The sequence below is a fragment of the Clupea harengus genome, chromosome 19, assembly GCF_900700415.2.
Source record: "Clupea harengus chromosome 19, Ch_v2.0.2, whole genome shotgun sequence".
Taxonomy (NCBI): Eukaryota; Metazoa; Chordata; class Actinopteri; order Clupeiformes; family Clupeidae; genus Clupea; species Clupea harengus.
In genome coordinates, this window is record NC_045170.1 from 10,165,084 (window position 1) to 10,181,821 (window position 16,738).

At 46.1% G+C, this 16,738-nt stretch overlaps 1 protein-coding gene across 4 annotated transcripts in view; it reads right to left on the reverse strand.

Annotated features, from left to right (window-relative positions):
• The window catches only part of csmd3b (CUB and Sushi multiple domains 3b), a 363,440-nt gene that overhangs the window by 59,655 nt on the left and 287,047 nt on the right, over positions 1-16,738 (reverse strand). For all 4 annotated transcript variants that reach the window (XM_031585978.2, XM_031585977.2, XM_042710744.1 and 1 more), the window contains 8 exons: positions 15,864-16,073; positions 14,972-15,160; positions 14,472-14,649; positions 11,217-11,362; positions 7,388-7,468; positions 6,184-6,297; positions 4,819-5,007; positions 3,360-3,518 (listed from right to left, as the gene is read on the reverse strand). In XM_031585978.2, coding sequence (XP_031441838.1) covers positions 3,360-3,518; positions 4,819-5,007; positions 6,184-6,297; positions 7,388-7,468; positions 11,217-11,362; positions 14,472-14,649; positions 14,972-15,160; positions 15,864-16,073 — 1,266 coding nt within the window. The remainder of the gene's footprint in view (positions 1-3,359; positions 3,519-4,818; positions 5,008-6,183; positions 6,298-7,387; positions 7,469-11,216; positions 11,363-14,471; positions 14,650-14,971; positions 15,161-15,863; positions 16,074-16,738) is intronic.

Here is a 16,738-nt window from a genome sequence, read left to right on the forward strand (position 1 = left end):
TATACACACACACACAGACACACACACACAGACACACACACACACACACACACACACACACACAGACACACAAACACACACACACCAATATGTATGAACTCTGTCGCTTTAAAAGAGTGAAATTATCGCCTAATTTACCTAACAAATTCCATGAGATATGCTATTAAGAAAAGTATAGTGAAATCCACTAAAGTAATGTAGGAATGGGCCCATGCAGCCTTACACAATACCATCACGCAGTAAAAAGCAAAGATGGACTACAATGACTTCTCTAGCGTAATATGCTGAGGGTCAAATTTGCTTACGGAAATAGCCCGTTGCCCAAATATGTCACCCTCCTAGGCATGTGCCAGCTCTAGTTTTCATTACTTTTGGCCCTGGGCTGGACGGATACGGTAGCTGTCCCTGAGGAGACAGGGAAAATGCTTAACTTATGGCTCTGCACAAAAATGTCAGCTCTCATTTTGATCTCGATCCTAATGTACAGCTGTTCCTGATGTGAACCGCTGCCTGCTGGACCATGGATCACCACAGCCGGGTTTCGAGGAAAGGGAGAGACAGAGAGAGAGAGAGAGAGAGAGAGAGAGAGAGAGAGAGAGAGAGAGATAGAGAGAGAGAGAGAGAGACAGAGAGACAGAGAGATAGAGAGAGAGAGAGAGAGAGACAGAGAGACAGAGAGAGAGAGAGTGCTAGGAGGGGTGATTTTTACATCCATCAAGCAGGTCAGCCGGTATGAAGAAGGGTACATTTTCTCCTCATCCCTTCGTCCGCCCAAATAATAGTGTAGTGGGGTGAACGGGAGTTCACCTAAAAGAGCCCTCCTGATATCCAGGAAAGCCAGAGCACGAGGAACACTGAAGGGACAGCCAAGGGCCAACATGAGGGCGGAAAAATCTCTCTCTTTCACTAACACACACACACACACACACACACACACATACACACACACACACACACACACACACCCAAGCATGCTCTCTCTCTCTCTCTCTCTCTCTCTCTCACACACAGAGACACAACAGGGTTGGTGGACAAGAAGGAGTTCCTTTGCAATAAGTGGGAACAAGAGAACTAATGCTCAATCATACTGACTGATTCTCACTGTGCTAGCTAGTGATGGAGAAAACAAAGTAAAGGAAGAAGAACAAAGAGAGAGTGAAGATAGAGGGAAGGATATAGATAAGGGTGAGGCAGAGATACAGAAATGTGGACTGGATGGAGGACTGTCGTGTATGAGTGTGTATGTCTGTATATGTGTATATGAGTGTCTATGTATGTATATGTGTATATGAGTGTGTATGTTTGTGTATGTGTATATGTGTGTGTGTATGTGTGTTGGTTGCTGAAGGAAGGGCACAGAAATGTCATAACACTTCAAAGGAGATTTACTCCAAATCTCTTGCATACTTTAACATCCGAGGCGGGTATCTGCTCTCAAATCTCCCGACACACAATCGGAGGCTGAATTAATGGCTTCTTCTCTCTCTTGAGCTGCACTCTCCTATGTTATACGATAGGCACCCTCCTCAAGCATATGCACAATGGCCTATATTATGTCATTTGTGGATATGTGTATGTGTGTGTGTGTGTGTGTGTGTGTGTGTGTGTGTGTGTGTAAGTGTGTGTGTGTGTTTGTGTACGCGCTCAGAAAATGTAACCGGGATATGCAAAAAAGCCAAACAAACAAGGGAAATGACGATTTGTGTGGCTCAAGAGTAACACAGCTCTCCTTTTTGAAAGTCAAAAGAGAACAGAGCTTTTTCTCGTCTCAGGCGGTGCCGGGTTTGACTCCTCTCCAAGCCCAAAACAAGGGTGATTGCTTTTCTTTCCCTGCTCGCTCGCCCCCCTCTTTAGAAAATGCCTGCTTTTTGCCAAACACCGTGCAAAACACATACCTCCTTTGAAAGATCTAGATATCCACTTAGGCAGAGCTCCAGGTGGGTGAGGAGAAAGAGAGAAAGGACGCCCGTTTGCTCTCTCTCGCTCTTCTCTCTCTCCCTCTCTTTCAAGTGACAAACGCGCTGAAACAACTCTCTTCTGTCGCAGCTCCAACTCTGCAGTGCTATTTCACCCTCCTCCTCCTCCTCCTCCACCTCCTCCTTCGCTTTTTGCTTAACTACCATCTCCTCTCCCAAAGACAAAATATGCCAGGGATTACTGGGTGTTCTACCTGGAGCACTCGTGTGCCTTCCTGTCTGTCTGCCGTGAGACTCTATGACTCTTCCGCCCATGTGGGCAGAGTTCTCAACCTCTGTCTCGCGGCCTTGTGTGGGCACCGCTGTGGGCAGCCCGGTCCGTTAGGTCCGTGTCTGGGAACGGTCAGAGGGCGGCTGACCTCCCTGGCCTTCCGCTGACACCAGCTCGTACCGAGACGGGAGGGCCGCCGGGGGACGGGGTCTGAGAGCGCTTTGACCCCTAGCTGACCTCGTGACCATGCCACGCACGCTTGTCTCTGTGCATCGGCTGAAGTGCACAAACACAGTGTACACACACACACACACACACACACACACACACACACACACACACACACACACACACACACACACACACACAGTTCAAATCTCACATCCATTCTCTTTTTCTTACACACAGTTCCCGAGATGTGGGGCATTAGAGTAGAGAGCCTGTGATGTGAACAGTTTGTCTCCCTGGGCTGGCGGCTGACGGCTGGAATGACATCTGTAGTAGCAGCACTAATGCACTGTGTAGCAGTGGTCCACTGGGTAAGACTGACACACACATACACACACACACACACCACACACGCTGTATGAACGAACACAGCTCTATGGGTCTACTACTGACATCTTGTCAAAGAGATGTCTCACCCAATTAATTCTTCAGCCCTCCTCACACACACTCATACACACTCACACACACACACTACGGACCAAGCCTGCTACTTTCAAATGACAGCAAATGTGTGTCTACTTTATAAGCATGTCTAATCCATATTTTCCATTGCGTACAGATTTCCTGTGCATCCCTGCCACAACATTTGACCTTAATCATACTAATTCACATGCAATCAAAGCATGCTGCAGCCACAGCTTGATACAGTCTCATTATTATATACCATTTCTCTTAATTGGTCATACATCCATGCACACACACACACACACACACACACACACACACACACACACACACACACACACACACACACACACACACACACACACACACACACACACACATTACAACACTGTAATTATCATCATCACCATCTTCATCATCCTCATCCTCATCATCTCCTCTCTCTCTAGTTCCCTGTTCTCAAGCTCATCTCATTCACATGCCAGTGAGGTTGAACGTGCAAGAGGAGTGAAAAAAGAGTGATTTAAATGGATACATACTTTGATACTCACCGACATAGCGGATACGGAACCCTCGCTTGTTGGTGCCGTGGTCCGCCGTCCAGCGCAGCAGCAGCTGGTGGCCCGTGGTGGTGATGTTGAAGGGCGTGGTGATGTCGCCGCTCAGAGAGGCCAGCACCTGGCTGTGAGTGGTGGGGCCTGCAGGAGGGGGAGGGAGGGAGAGAGAGAGAGAGAGAGGGAGAGAGAGAGAGAGAGAGAGAGAGAGGGAGAGAGAGAGAGAGCGAGAGGGAGAGGGAAGGGGAGAGAGAGAGGGAGAGGGAAGGGGAGAGAGAGAGAGAGAGAGAGGGAGAGAGAGAGAGAGAGAGAGAGGGAGAGAGGGAGGTGGTGGTGGTGGGGGGGTAGACAAACAAAGAGAGAGAGAAATAAGACATCAGTGGATAAACAGTGAGAAAGAAAGAGGGGATGAAGAGACAGGGACAGAGAGAGAGAGAGAAGAAGGGAGAGAAAGATAAAGAGAAAGAAACGATAGAGAGTAAAAACAAGAAGAGTACACAAAGAGATAGAGAGAGAGAGAAAGGTAAAGAGAGAAAGTAAAGAGAGATTGAGAGTAAAAAGGAAGAACGAGAGACAGATGACTTTGAGCAAGCCACAAGATAAAGTATGCACACAGGAACTCTCCACAGCTTATCACTCTGCCAATGACTAAACACATATAGGTAATACCAGTCGCACTCTCCTGGGTCATTCTGCCGCGCTGCCTGAGGGGACCGGCTGTTGATTGCTGCGGCTTTCTTGCCACAAAAGCGGCAGCCGAAATGATCTCCTTTCAGGGGATTAGATACGAGCCCCATCTGGATAGCAATCAGCGCCACGTGTTTTGCGGTGCACGGTTTTTTGACTACACGCCACTTTGGAAAGTTCCGGGAACTTTAACTACACTTAGTGACCCTGGAGGCTGCAGCATTCAATAATTCAATAATGGGGACACAGATGAGTCAGCAGGGAGATTACAGGAACCAGGTCTAAAACTGGTTCCTCTCATGAATGAGAACTAAGTGAGGGAGGACACTCAAAGGGCCTTGACAGACACTTAAGGAAGTTTAATGCTGTGGTCATCAATGCTAGCCGCGGGGGCTAACTGATGCCAGACTTAGCCAGCATAGGAGTCCATGAGCTCTCTTCACTGTGTTTTGCATGAGAAACATAATCAGCAGGAAAGGGATCTCTTAGGAGATTTCCTGAGTGCTTAATAAATACCTGACCAAGTAGAATGTTGATTTGCTGATTACAAAGCTCAAGACGAGAGTTTAGCTCAAGTATTCCAAAAGTTATAATAATATAATATAAAGAGCAGAATTGTATATAATTCAACACAATGTCAATGATTGTGTAAATTGTGTTTTCCAGAACATTCCAGACACATTAGTATATCCAATGTCAGTGCCTAGTCAGGAGTGTGTGATGAACAAACAAACAAACAAACATATATTTATTTTACCGTCAAAGACTTCCAGGACGTCGAACTCCTTCTCGGTCTGGAAGTACTCAAAGTAGAGTGTGATGTTGTAGCCCTTCTCCACGTTTATGCTCCATGAGCACATCTGCAGGTTGGGGTAGCTGTCAGGGTAGCCCGGGCTCAGGATCACCCCGCTTGAGTCGAACCTCACATCGTGGGCAGGGCATTGCACTGCACACACAGAGAAAATGGGGGGGGGGGGGGGGGGGGCAACAGAATGCCATGAGTTGATGGCTAACCTAAAGGGAAAAGATTAGGCGCTCTCTCTCTCTCTCTCTCTCTCACTGCTTCTAGTTAAATGAGATCTTTCGCCCTCTCGTCTCCAGATGCCTGGCGTGTGAAAATGTTTACACAGCAGCTGCAAAGACTCCATTTTTCTGTCATTGTCTTCTAACATCCAGATGTTTATGTCATAAAACATTAAGGTTTAATGCCACTTGTGATTCAGTGACAGGCCTATTTTCGCCTCATTTCAGGCATTTTTTGATCTGAACAGAGGGCAAACTGGTACCATAGGGCACATACACACACATATGCAGGCACACACACGCAAACACTCACCCACACACACACACTTATATGCATAAAAACACAATTACACACACACAAATACACACAGAAAGACACACACACACACACACACACTTCTTTTTCGCGCTTTGCCGGGGAGTAAAATATGGCGCCATCAAAGATTAATGGTAGCAGCTGTTTATGCCTCTGAACTGAGTGAGCCATGCGTCAGACAACATGACTGAAAAACATGAGTGGGGAGAGAGAGATTGGAGTTGACAGGCGCAGGTGTGACTGAGAAGGAGAAAAAGGCCCTAACTTGGCCCCGTTTTGCAAACTGCCCGCAGCCAATGGGGAGAGTGGGGTGAGCTAAATCCTTTAGCGGGGAGCAGGAAGCCATTGCAAAGCCGCAGAACAGGCCTGCTGTGAAGGGATCACCTAGGTCAGGAAAGAAGGGGTGCAGCTAACGCCGCGTTTAGATCGACATAATATTTTTCCCCACGGTGCATCATGGTGAGTTTACGGAGTGCTACAGACCACTACAGGTGCCAATATGATAGGCAAGCTTATCCATCTTTCTAATATAGTGACCACACAGTTACAATGAGGCTTTGCTTGCTTTGAAATGTCTTCAGATGATGCTTATTTTCAGCATGCAATATACATAATGGGGTTATCTATCAATTCGTATTAACTTTAATGGGGGAGCTGATAGACAGAAATGATTCTGAACTGAGACACCAAGGAACGGAGAGGTTGTGTGTGGGTGTGTGGGTGTGTGTTGTGGCGGTGGTGTGTGTGTGTGTGTGTGTGTTTGTGTGGGGGGGAGGGCCGAACCTTGACATGTGGGAGGGGGGCCATCCATCTGCAGTCGCTCCCCCAGACGGCACGTCAGAATCTCACTGCCCACTAGCGTGAAGCCGGGGTGACAGCGGTAGCGGATGATATCACCTGAGAGAAAGTCAGAGAGAACAGAGAAAGAGAGATGGAGAGCGAGGAAAGAACAGAGCGAGAAAGAAAGAGAGAGAGAGAGAAAGATATGGGGTGAGTGAATGCATTCAGCTATTGATTAAGCCATTTGTTAATTAAGAGGGACAGCTAACCTGTGAGGCTTTAATAGAGACAGATGCTATAGACAAGAAGGTTGCATTATGTACATTGTGAGGTTATAGAGTTGATATACAAGAAAAGTTAAACAAATGGACTTCATAGGCATTGCTTTGCTCTTCTGTGGACTAGAAAAACCCCAGAATATTTATATTTTAATAAATAAAAAAAGCCATGAAGCAGTTTTATTACAGTCATAATCCACAGCGCCAATCTAAAAATAATCACATGTCAGCAGTATGGGGACGTCAGAGGGAATGATGGATGAGGTGCTTGGTGCCACGCAAGACTGGGCACACATGAGCCTGCTCCTGGTTTACTGGGCAAGGTGAATCCATCTCTGTTACGGTAATGGCCCACTTTTTCTGCCCCCCCCCCCCCCCATTCACTGAGCATGAGGATATATTGCTCCCCAGGACTCTGTGCCGAGAGAGACATGGGGTGGGTGTGTGTGTGTGTGTGTGTGTGTGGGGGGGGGGGGGGTTCGCCGAAGCTGACACACCGTGCCTTGCTTGGGGCTTATCATAGAGAGATCATTCACTGGGGTGAACACTCACACCAAACACCTATAGATATCCAGACCACAAGAAGCATATGGCAGTTGGTGCTCTGATAGCGGTGTGCTGTAGTTCTCACACAAATCACTCACGTACAGCAGCTTCTCATACTAGGGATAAGGGAATTACAGGCAAGAATCATACCCATAGTTACCGCCCTAAGCAACAATATTTCACTGGGTTACAAACACGTTAATGTTGGTTCTTGGAAACTCCTGCCATTTGTGGCTAGCCCTCAGTGGCTGTATCGGAGATGATGGAGAAACAGATTTGAATGGTGGGGGACATATCTGCCCTCGAGTGAATGAGAACATAATTGCTAGTGTGAGGACAGGCAGCACAGTAAAGCAGGCAGTTAGGTGGAAATAAGCACTTACCTATCTCAAAGTCATTATCTTCCATTAGCGTGTCTGCGTTGGCAACCTCTGGAGGCGGCTGGCAAACTCGCAGCTGGTAAGCTAAGGAGACAGACATGACGGAAAAAATGAAAAAGACATTCACGTACATACTTGTAAAGTGCACAGCATCAAAGCACCACAAGGAAGCTACGTGTGCAGGTCATTAAAACTGTGGCTATTTACATTAGCAAACAACATTAGGAGTAAATAAAAGTTTCTCTAAAGTGTCATAGATGACGGGTTCAGGTGAGAATGGCACAAGCATAGAGCAACTGTGGCTTTTTACATTAGCAAACAACATTAGGAGTAAATAAAAGTTTCTCTAAAGTGTTTTAGATGACGGGTTCAGGTGAGACTGGCACAAGCAAAGAGCTCCGAGCTGATGGCGGGTGATGGTGCCGCTGGGCCTGCGGGGGTGCCCGGCTGAGAGGAGCTGTCACTGACGTGGCGCTAATGATCGGAGACGAGCCGCGGTGGTGACGCCGCCGACATTAGACAAGGTGACACTCTGACGCACGACATGAACCCACTTATTGTGGCATATAGAGGCCACCGCTGCAAACACTGACAAAACTCTTCAACCCCCCCCCCCCCCAAAAGCCTGTATTGTACTGCATGTGCTCTGTGTGCATCATTGGCTAAGACCTCATAGGAACAATCCCAGATCGGTGGTGTATGTTTATTAAACCTTGTGATGATATTTGCTCTGCTATTAGAGAAGCCTTCTAGAAACGTGGAGAAAAAATATCACTATCCAGTGATTTATCTGCGAAGAGTAGGATTATTTTAGAACTGTATGCTCTGACAAACAGCCTTGCTAATGCAGTTGTATCACAGCCATGAGACCGTTCTAGCTTCTCTCCCTGTATTGATATATACATGACGTTAATTAAGGAACCCCCTTTTGATGCTTAATGGCTGCGTTAATTATTTTGATGGTAAACGTATTTATGAACGGCAAACTCCATCTCGCTGCGGCGGGAGGACTGGCTGGTGTGGCTGATCTAATTTGATGGTTCTTCTCCCCCACGAGCCGCTCTGTAATTGCACAAGCGCCAGATTGATTAAGATGAAGATGCTTAGCTCCTTCCATCCACAACCCCCCCACCCCCCACCCCCACGCACCACCCCTATCAAATCCGATGATACTCCCAGGGCTTGAGCAGGAGGACGGCGGCGATGGAGAGCCCCAGCTTTGTCTTCGCCCCGGCCTTAATTGAGAGCGGGATTGTGAGTTCCAGACGAGGAGCGCAGGAAAAGCACTAATTAACTATTGAAGCCCACTTAACGTGATCGAAGCTACTGCTCATTTCTCTATGTAAGATGAATGCAGTCCATATCTAAAATGTATGTATGAATGTATGTGCGAAACTGTGCAAAAAAAACTAAAATATTGTTCTCTGATTACTGCCATTGAGAACCTAGGATACAAATGTCAGTACATTGTCCTAGTATTTGGCTGCTTGGGTCATATTCACAGGCTGGCGGTACGGGGGGCTACATAAAACAAAGGCGAAGTTTCCTCTACCCTTGAACTATAAAACCCATAACGGACTGTTGAACCACTTAATTGGACTATTCAGAACCTTTGATTTCTGAACACAACTTGACTTGAATGTGGATGTGTGTGTGTGTGTGTGTGTGTGTGTGTGTGTGTGTGTGTGTGTGTGTCTGTGTGTCTGTGTGTGTGTCTATATGTATGTGTGTATGTATGTACAGTATGTATGTACGTAAGTACGTATGTATGATGGTTGTATGTGTGTATGTATGTATGTATGTATGTATGTATGTATGTATGGAGGAATGCATGAGTGAGATCGCTGGGGGTGGGCGACAAGACGGAAGGGTTGGCGGAGAAAAGTTCACAAGGACACGGAGCGACTTGCACCACTGTCTGAGATGCTCCTAGGCAGGAGGCTGGGGAGTTAGGCAGGGAACAAAAGAAATGGACCAGAGAATGGAGGTGGAACCAAATAGCATGAACTCCCCCTCATCCCTCATCCCTCTCCCGCCTTCTACCTCTCCACTCCTGTTATATGTTTAGGACCATTGAGGGAGCAGAGAAGAACAAATGTGAAGGGTATGTGTGTGTGTGTGTGTGTGTGTGTGTGTGTGTGTGTGTGTGTGTGTGTGTGTGTGTGTGTGTGGTGTGTGTGTGTTTGGCTGAATGGGGGATGCAACGTGAGCCTAAATGGCAGTTTGGAATTGAGTCGTTAGGGCATCAGTAACACCGTCATGGCTCTGTTGATGTCCCCAGTGTGCACGCATTTAATCAAGTGAAGCTATTCACGAACGCCGCGGAAAATCTGACGGCTACGAGTTCTACATTTCAAAGCCCATTTAGGCAGGATTATTATATTCCATGGCTATCCTTATCTGAGAATGACTCAGAGTTTATAGACTTTCAGATGCTGGCTGGAACACACTGCAGGATGATGGCCCTCTGTGTGAACGTAATCTGATTAGTTGACAAACTAAAGTGCCAAATGCATTTCCGGGCCCCGGCGAATGGCTTAGAAGTCCTTGCTCGTTTGGATTCAAAGAGTTCTCTGGGAAATAAAGTTGTCTTTATCACTTGGTTTTCTCATTTATTATGAATCAAAGCTGTAAATGCATTAAAGAAAACGGGAGGACCCCCCCCCCCTGAATTCCCACGCCTAATCTGAACAAATATAGATGTTATGTAGCCTATATTTCTCTTTTTGCATATCACACATTAAAGATCCGCAAACAGGCAATTAACAATTTTCAAAACTACTCCATCTCCATCCACTGAGGAAATACAAATTCCCTCGTCAGCAACATGGCCGCCTATGCAGTCTTTCTCACCACCCAGATGAAATGCAAAGAAAAGACCCACACAAGACACAAACACGGTTTCTCCCCCAGTTAAAGCTTTTGCCGTGGACTCTTGTAGTAGGAAACAGATACAAAATGTGACCACACACCGGGAAATGGGAAATGAGTCTGCCTGGTGACATGACGGAGGAGGTGTCTGTGTGAAACGCTGCTTAAGAGGCAGTGGGCACCTGGCTCGTTAGCCGAGACTGATGTCTGGAGCCTCAGAGCGATGCGTGAGCACGTTCATACAGTGTGTGTCTGCGTGTGTGTGTGTGCGTGCGTGCCTGTGCGTGTGTGTGTGCATGCGTGCGTGCGTGCGTGTGTGTGTGTGCGTGAAAATCATGTGGTAAAAAAAGGAGGCAGGGGGACAGAAACTCTGTCTTATAACAATCGCCACTGTCGGGCTGTTTTGGCTCAATGCGGACAACATGGTAGATGCATTGAACACAACATGGTAGATGCATTGAAGTTCATGCGTGATGGTTCTGGAGATCACAACTACTATCAGGGAGAGAGAGGGAAGGAAGAACAGGAAGGGAACAGAGAGAGAGAGAGAGAGAGAGAGAGAGAGAGAGAGAGAGAGAGAGAGAGAGAGAGAGAGTGTGTGTGTGTGTGTGAGAGAGAGAGAGAGAGAGAGAAAGGGGAGAGAAAGGGAGAACAAGAGGAAACCTGTGAGAAAAGAAAGATGAGCTAAGGGAGGGACAAGTAAGAGGGAAAGAATAGATATAAAGAGAGAAAAAGAGAGAGGGGGGGTGGCGAGAGAGAGAGAGAGAGAGAGAAATTAAGGAGAGAAGAGATGGAAGTTAGGTTTAAATGACGTCCAGCAGGAAAATGAAATGGCTGGATAATGACTCATGGTTGTCATGTCTGTGAGGCCTGGTGAACAGCGGCAGGCCATGAAGTGTGCAGGGAGAGGAGGGGAGCTTTAGCAGCCTATCAGGGCCCATCGATCCACACGCGCCCTCACCATGGTAACTGAGCACGAAGAAGCCGCTGCCACTGAAGTCGCTGTGGAACTTGATGAGGATCTGGTTGGACGTGGTGTAGACCGACTCCAGCGCCGTGTTCCCACTGAACTGGCCAATCTGGGGTGAGCTCTGGTCAGGGCCGTCCCTGTAATAACAACGTTTATTACAACTCAATTACTATGTTATTACAAATATTAGAACAGACCTCATGTCATTAAGGATTTCTAGCATAAATGTGTTTGTGCATAGTTGTGTGTCTGTCTGTGTGTCTGTGTGTCTGTGTGTGTGTGCGTGTGTGTGCATATGTGTTTGTATGTTTATATGACATATGCCTAATAAGAACTTTCACAGATTTAAATCCTCCCATATGGGGGAAAAAAAGGGTACACAATTCATCGAAAAGACATTCAATTCTACTGGCAGGTTCCAGCACTTGTCCCCACACAGCATATAAATCTGCAACTGTGGCGGTAACCTGATAAACAAGGTGAGCCGCGACTCGATTTCACACCAGAGAGAAGCCATAATCTCGGCTAGCTGCTACTATTCACTGCAAATTGCCTTGTTCTGTGGGCAAGGCTCAAACCAAACTTTGCCCATTACGGCGGAGTGAAAGAATAGAAATGTATTTTCTTTGCACCGAGGACATGCCCACGGAGGGGGGAAATGGCTCCTCTGTGGATAAAATATTAAACAAGACCGCCGTGGCTGCATGGCTGCATGGCTGCATTAAGGGCTGGCTCCTCGCAAGAACTCACAGCACACCAGCCACAGAGGAGATGCTCTTAATAAGCAGGGGAGGAACTGTCTGCTGCATCCGGCCCCAGTGCTTAACACTGTGGGTATTTCAAACATGCAGCATATGTAAGAACTGGATTTACCTCTCTAGTGTGTGTGTGTGTGTGTGTGTGTGTGTGTGTGTGTGTGTGTGTGTGTGTGTGTGTGTGTGTGTGCATGCACAGAGGGAGAGATCCATCCTTCGACTTTCAGAACAGATTGAAGTGCTCACAGGCGAAACGAACAACATAAATATAATCTGAGTCATAAGATGCCACAGAAGAAGAAAAAGCAATAACGTATTTCTCTCTACCTTTGCTGAAAATGCATTATTTAAAAGTGAGGATAGGTGAGGTGAGTGTTAAGGCAGAATTAACACTTTAATGGCCATAGCCTGAGCCAGACAACTATTAATTAAATTCCTACAAGTAGCTAAATCCAAGGACCTTGTCCTTTTCACCCTTTCCAAATCATTATGCTTTGAATGGGTGCACTTTATTTTAAATAAATGACATTCTTTTAGGTATTAACTTAAAAAGACCTTTTAGCATTTCTTGTGTGCATTTAAGCTTAGGTTGAAAAGCCCCGACACTATGGACATATGTCGACAAACATAGCCAAAGACAACAAACCTTTCATGCATTCCATTCATCAGTGGGATGTAAGAATGTCTCAATAAACTCAATGCAAAAGCATTTACAGTATATGATTTTCAAACAATGTTTGCTCCCTGGAAATGTAACTTGACCTTGGTGTTTTCCCTTTCAGATGAACATGAACAAACTGATCACAAAGCAGCTGTTACACGTGATAATGAAGGCATCACAGACACATACAGGGTTTTACTGTTGGTGAAGCACGAACTACGAATAATCTTTTGAAGGGCAAACTTTTGCATTAAAAAACATGCTTTAGGAGGCCTACGTGAACCTAGTTTTGTGTACCGCTAGTACAAAATACCTCCTGCTGTAAAAGACATTTAAAAAATACTTTTGTATTTTAAAAGATTTTGCTTTAGTATGCCAAGCTTTGCCATTCTAGGCAGTATGAACCCCCGGTCTATGTCCCTCTAACTCAAAAGAAGACTTGCTAATACAAGCCTGTGTGGAAGACATTAACTATTGGAATTAATCTGGGGTTTTATTCAACGTTCCCAGCAACATGTCGGAATGCTGGGAGGAACAATTACTCAGCAGGCGGTGCTCACAACAGCACCCAAGCCTGAACGCTTGCAGCTCGCGAGCCATGCTCTCTCACTGGGAATTTATCGCTTTTATGAGAGAAATCTACTGTACCCATTGGGCCTGCAATTCAATGAGGTCTACAATCTCAACACAATCGAGGCATTCTGAATGGGGTTCAGTGTGGGTGCCTCTTCAGTTGGGGTAAACAAGGTGGTCATGCGTGTGTGTGAGGTGGGATGGGTGTGGGTGTGTGTGTGTGGGAAGGGAGTGTTCCTGGAAGAACTCTAAGAAGAAAATGGGGTGAAAGTGTGAGAAGTTGCTTGAAAGCATGAATGGCTTTTTTCTTCTCCGACCGGAGCTGCGATTTCTCCTCTGTGGTGACGGAACAAAAAGCGCTGGGAAGAGCACACCTAATTAGTGGCAGAGCTCTTTTGGGAGCGCTGGAATTGGTGACTTTTTGGAAGGAAAATAAACACAGCATGAACGTAGCGAGAAAAAAAACCTTTCACGTCTTTAATTAAAGTCTTCTGCCCTCTAAACCCCTTCCTTTAGGCCAGAAATCTCTCAAGAGAGAAAGAGAGAGAGAGAAAAAAAGATTTTTCTTTTTTGGGTGTACAATACTTTCCCCTCTCTGACCCCTTCTTTTGATTTACTGATTCTATAGAACATCTGAAAATAGAAGCTGAAGATTAAAAAATAAGCACGACTAAAAAGAGATGAATTATTCACTGAATATTTCACTCAACCTTCAACCAGAAGGCTATCAAAATAACACTTTTAGGGAAAACATCGCAGTGGATTAGTAGTTAGGTAGTTTTGCAGAGAGGGATGAAAAGCAGTATGTCTGTGTTCAAAGCCCTACAGAGTGGGTTAATGCTTAACGCAATGGGACAACACTTTAGCGCACACAAGGTGGCGCAAAATACCAAACTGTTCAAAACTGTTCGCCCAACACCTCCCTAAAAATGCTTTTAAAAAAAGCTTCATGTAAGCAGGAAGCAGCTTTCACACACCCTCCTTCTCACAAATTCTCTTCCTGAAGAGATCTGTGAATAGTTCCTGGATACTGTTAAAAATCTATTAACCAATCAATGAAACCAATCGCTCAACCTATCAATGATCTTTTAGCATTATAAATGATATATCCATGTCTCTATGGTGTTATAAGATGTAAATGAATGGTACAACAGCCTTCACAGCCACAGTCTGGGGAGATGCACTGCCTATGTGCTGCGGGTCCAGGATTAATGCAGGATTAACATGTGCATCTGAGGAGGCCAGGGCGGCGCTTACCAAACGGTGATGTAGTCGTAGATGGGCTCCGTGCTGAGCGTGGTGAAGTTGATGAAGATGCCGTAGCCAGGAGGGACCCTGACGTTCCACACGCAGTCCTGAAAGTTGGGGTACTCGGAGGGGTGGCCCGGTGAGAAGACGGTGCCGTTCATAGAGGTGATGTTCCCTCCACAGAGAGCTGAGGGGAACGCATACAGTTAATATCCATAAAAACCCAACTGACATCAACTAATAACATTTAATTAATATCCAGTACGGTGCATTTAATTTTACTTAATGGTTAAAAAGTCACAATACACTGAAATCTACTCAAATCTATGCTCACATATGCATAAAAAGCAATTGAAAGGGGTGCAAAGGTCACATCCAACTATTCATCCGTTAAATCCCCTGATCAATCATATAAATATGTATATAGGTATAGACACACATGCAAGTATGTACAGTATGTATATATGTACTATTTATGTATTTATGTATGTATATAGAAGTATTCACACCTTCACATCGTGGCACAGGGAAGTTCCAGTTGCGGCTGATCCCGTGGAGGCACGTGAGAGAGGCCTCTCCGATCAGAGAGTAGCCCGCCAGGCACTCGAACGACACCGTCATGCCCACACTGAAGTCGTTGCCGATCACAATGCCGTTCTGGAAGGGCCGTGGGTCGGGGCAGCTCTGCAGCTGGTAGGCTGTACAACAGATGGGCACGGAATGAACTGTGGTGCCCGCGTTCATAACGACTCGGAACACAAGCGCAGTTTTAAGGTTCTGGTGTGAACAAGCGCTCGAGACGGTCTCTGCGCCAACAACAGACTTCGGGAGGGAGAATAATAATAAAATAATTGGAGGCAAAAACAAAGAGATTCTGGGCATGCCTGCTCATTCGTCCCTGTGGAGAGACCATTAGTTGGTGCCAAGTGGAGGTCTACATCAGACGAAATGGGCTGTTAAAGGAGCCAAGGATGAATCAGAGACCAAGACAAAACGAAGCGCTGAATGCGAAAAGTCGATGTGGAGTGCTTCTTATGATGACATATTTTATCAAACTGGAATGGAGCCGCTACCAAAAACACTATTACTTATGGAGGTACTGCAAGTAAATAAACATTTAATATTTGTGAACTGTTGAATGTCTTTTGGAACTTTTGGAAACAACAACAAATACTACCACTACGGTAATACTTCTACAACCAACATTACTACTATGACCAATAAAAAAATACACTTTAAAAAAAAAACTGCAATTAACTACAAAACTACAAAATGAACTAAAAACTGCTACAATGCAAAAATGTAATTCATGTGGACATATCGCTGCTAATACAGAGGTGCTTAACTTAGTGTAGACGTGACTGGGAACCACCCAAGGCATGTTCATGTGCTCTCCCTTACCCTGGTATGTGATCTGGAAGCCGGGCTTGTTCTGGGAGTAGTCGCTGTGGAAGAAGAAGTTGGTCTCGTGCGTGGTGCTGAAGAACGGCGAGGGCACCTGGGGCCCGCTGAAGCGGTCGATGATGGCGCCCGTCTCTGCGTGGCCACTGCGCACCTCCAGGTAGTCGTGTATGGCCTCCGTGGAGAAGTTGAGGAACTGCAGGTGGATGCCTGCGCGGCAGACGGTGATTGATAGTGAGGGGGAGTGTGTGTTTTTATGAATACACATATGCGTACATAATGCGTGTACACACCCCGCGGGGACTGTCAGTGTCCTTGGCACAGTGGCGCCCCACTCTAAACAATGCAGATGGATCAAATGGTTTTCATTCTCTCACCATCCTTCCTTTCCTAGTCACACACACACACACTCCAGGGAGAAGAATGTGTCCTTGGTGCTTTCAAGCACTGCCACACACACACACACACACACACACACACTCACATGCATTATTGGATGTAAGGGAAATTTATGTCGCTAACATCTGTGGGAGCAGCGCTTTTAGTGGTCTCAGGAGTTGCCTGATTTGGCCATTTTAAGGAAAATTGCTGCTGTGACAAACAAGGTGTCGTTTGAAAGTCATTCCTACTTAGATGTACCACAGTAACCAATCAAACGCTGTCCTAGCGTCCTAGCGTCTGCTTAAGTCTGCATACACTACTCACGTATAACTTCACCCTCAGCTCCGAGCCTAACTCCACCCACTGCATCATTTTGAAAAATGCTAAAAGGTCTGAGGATGGGGTGTGTGTGTGTTTTGGGGGAGGGCGGAGGGGGTAAACGTCTGTGAATGATGAGTTTCGATCAGTAAATCAAATTGAGACTCACAGCTAAG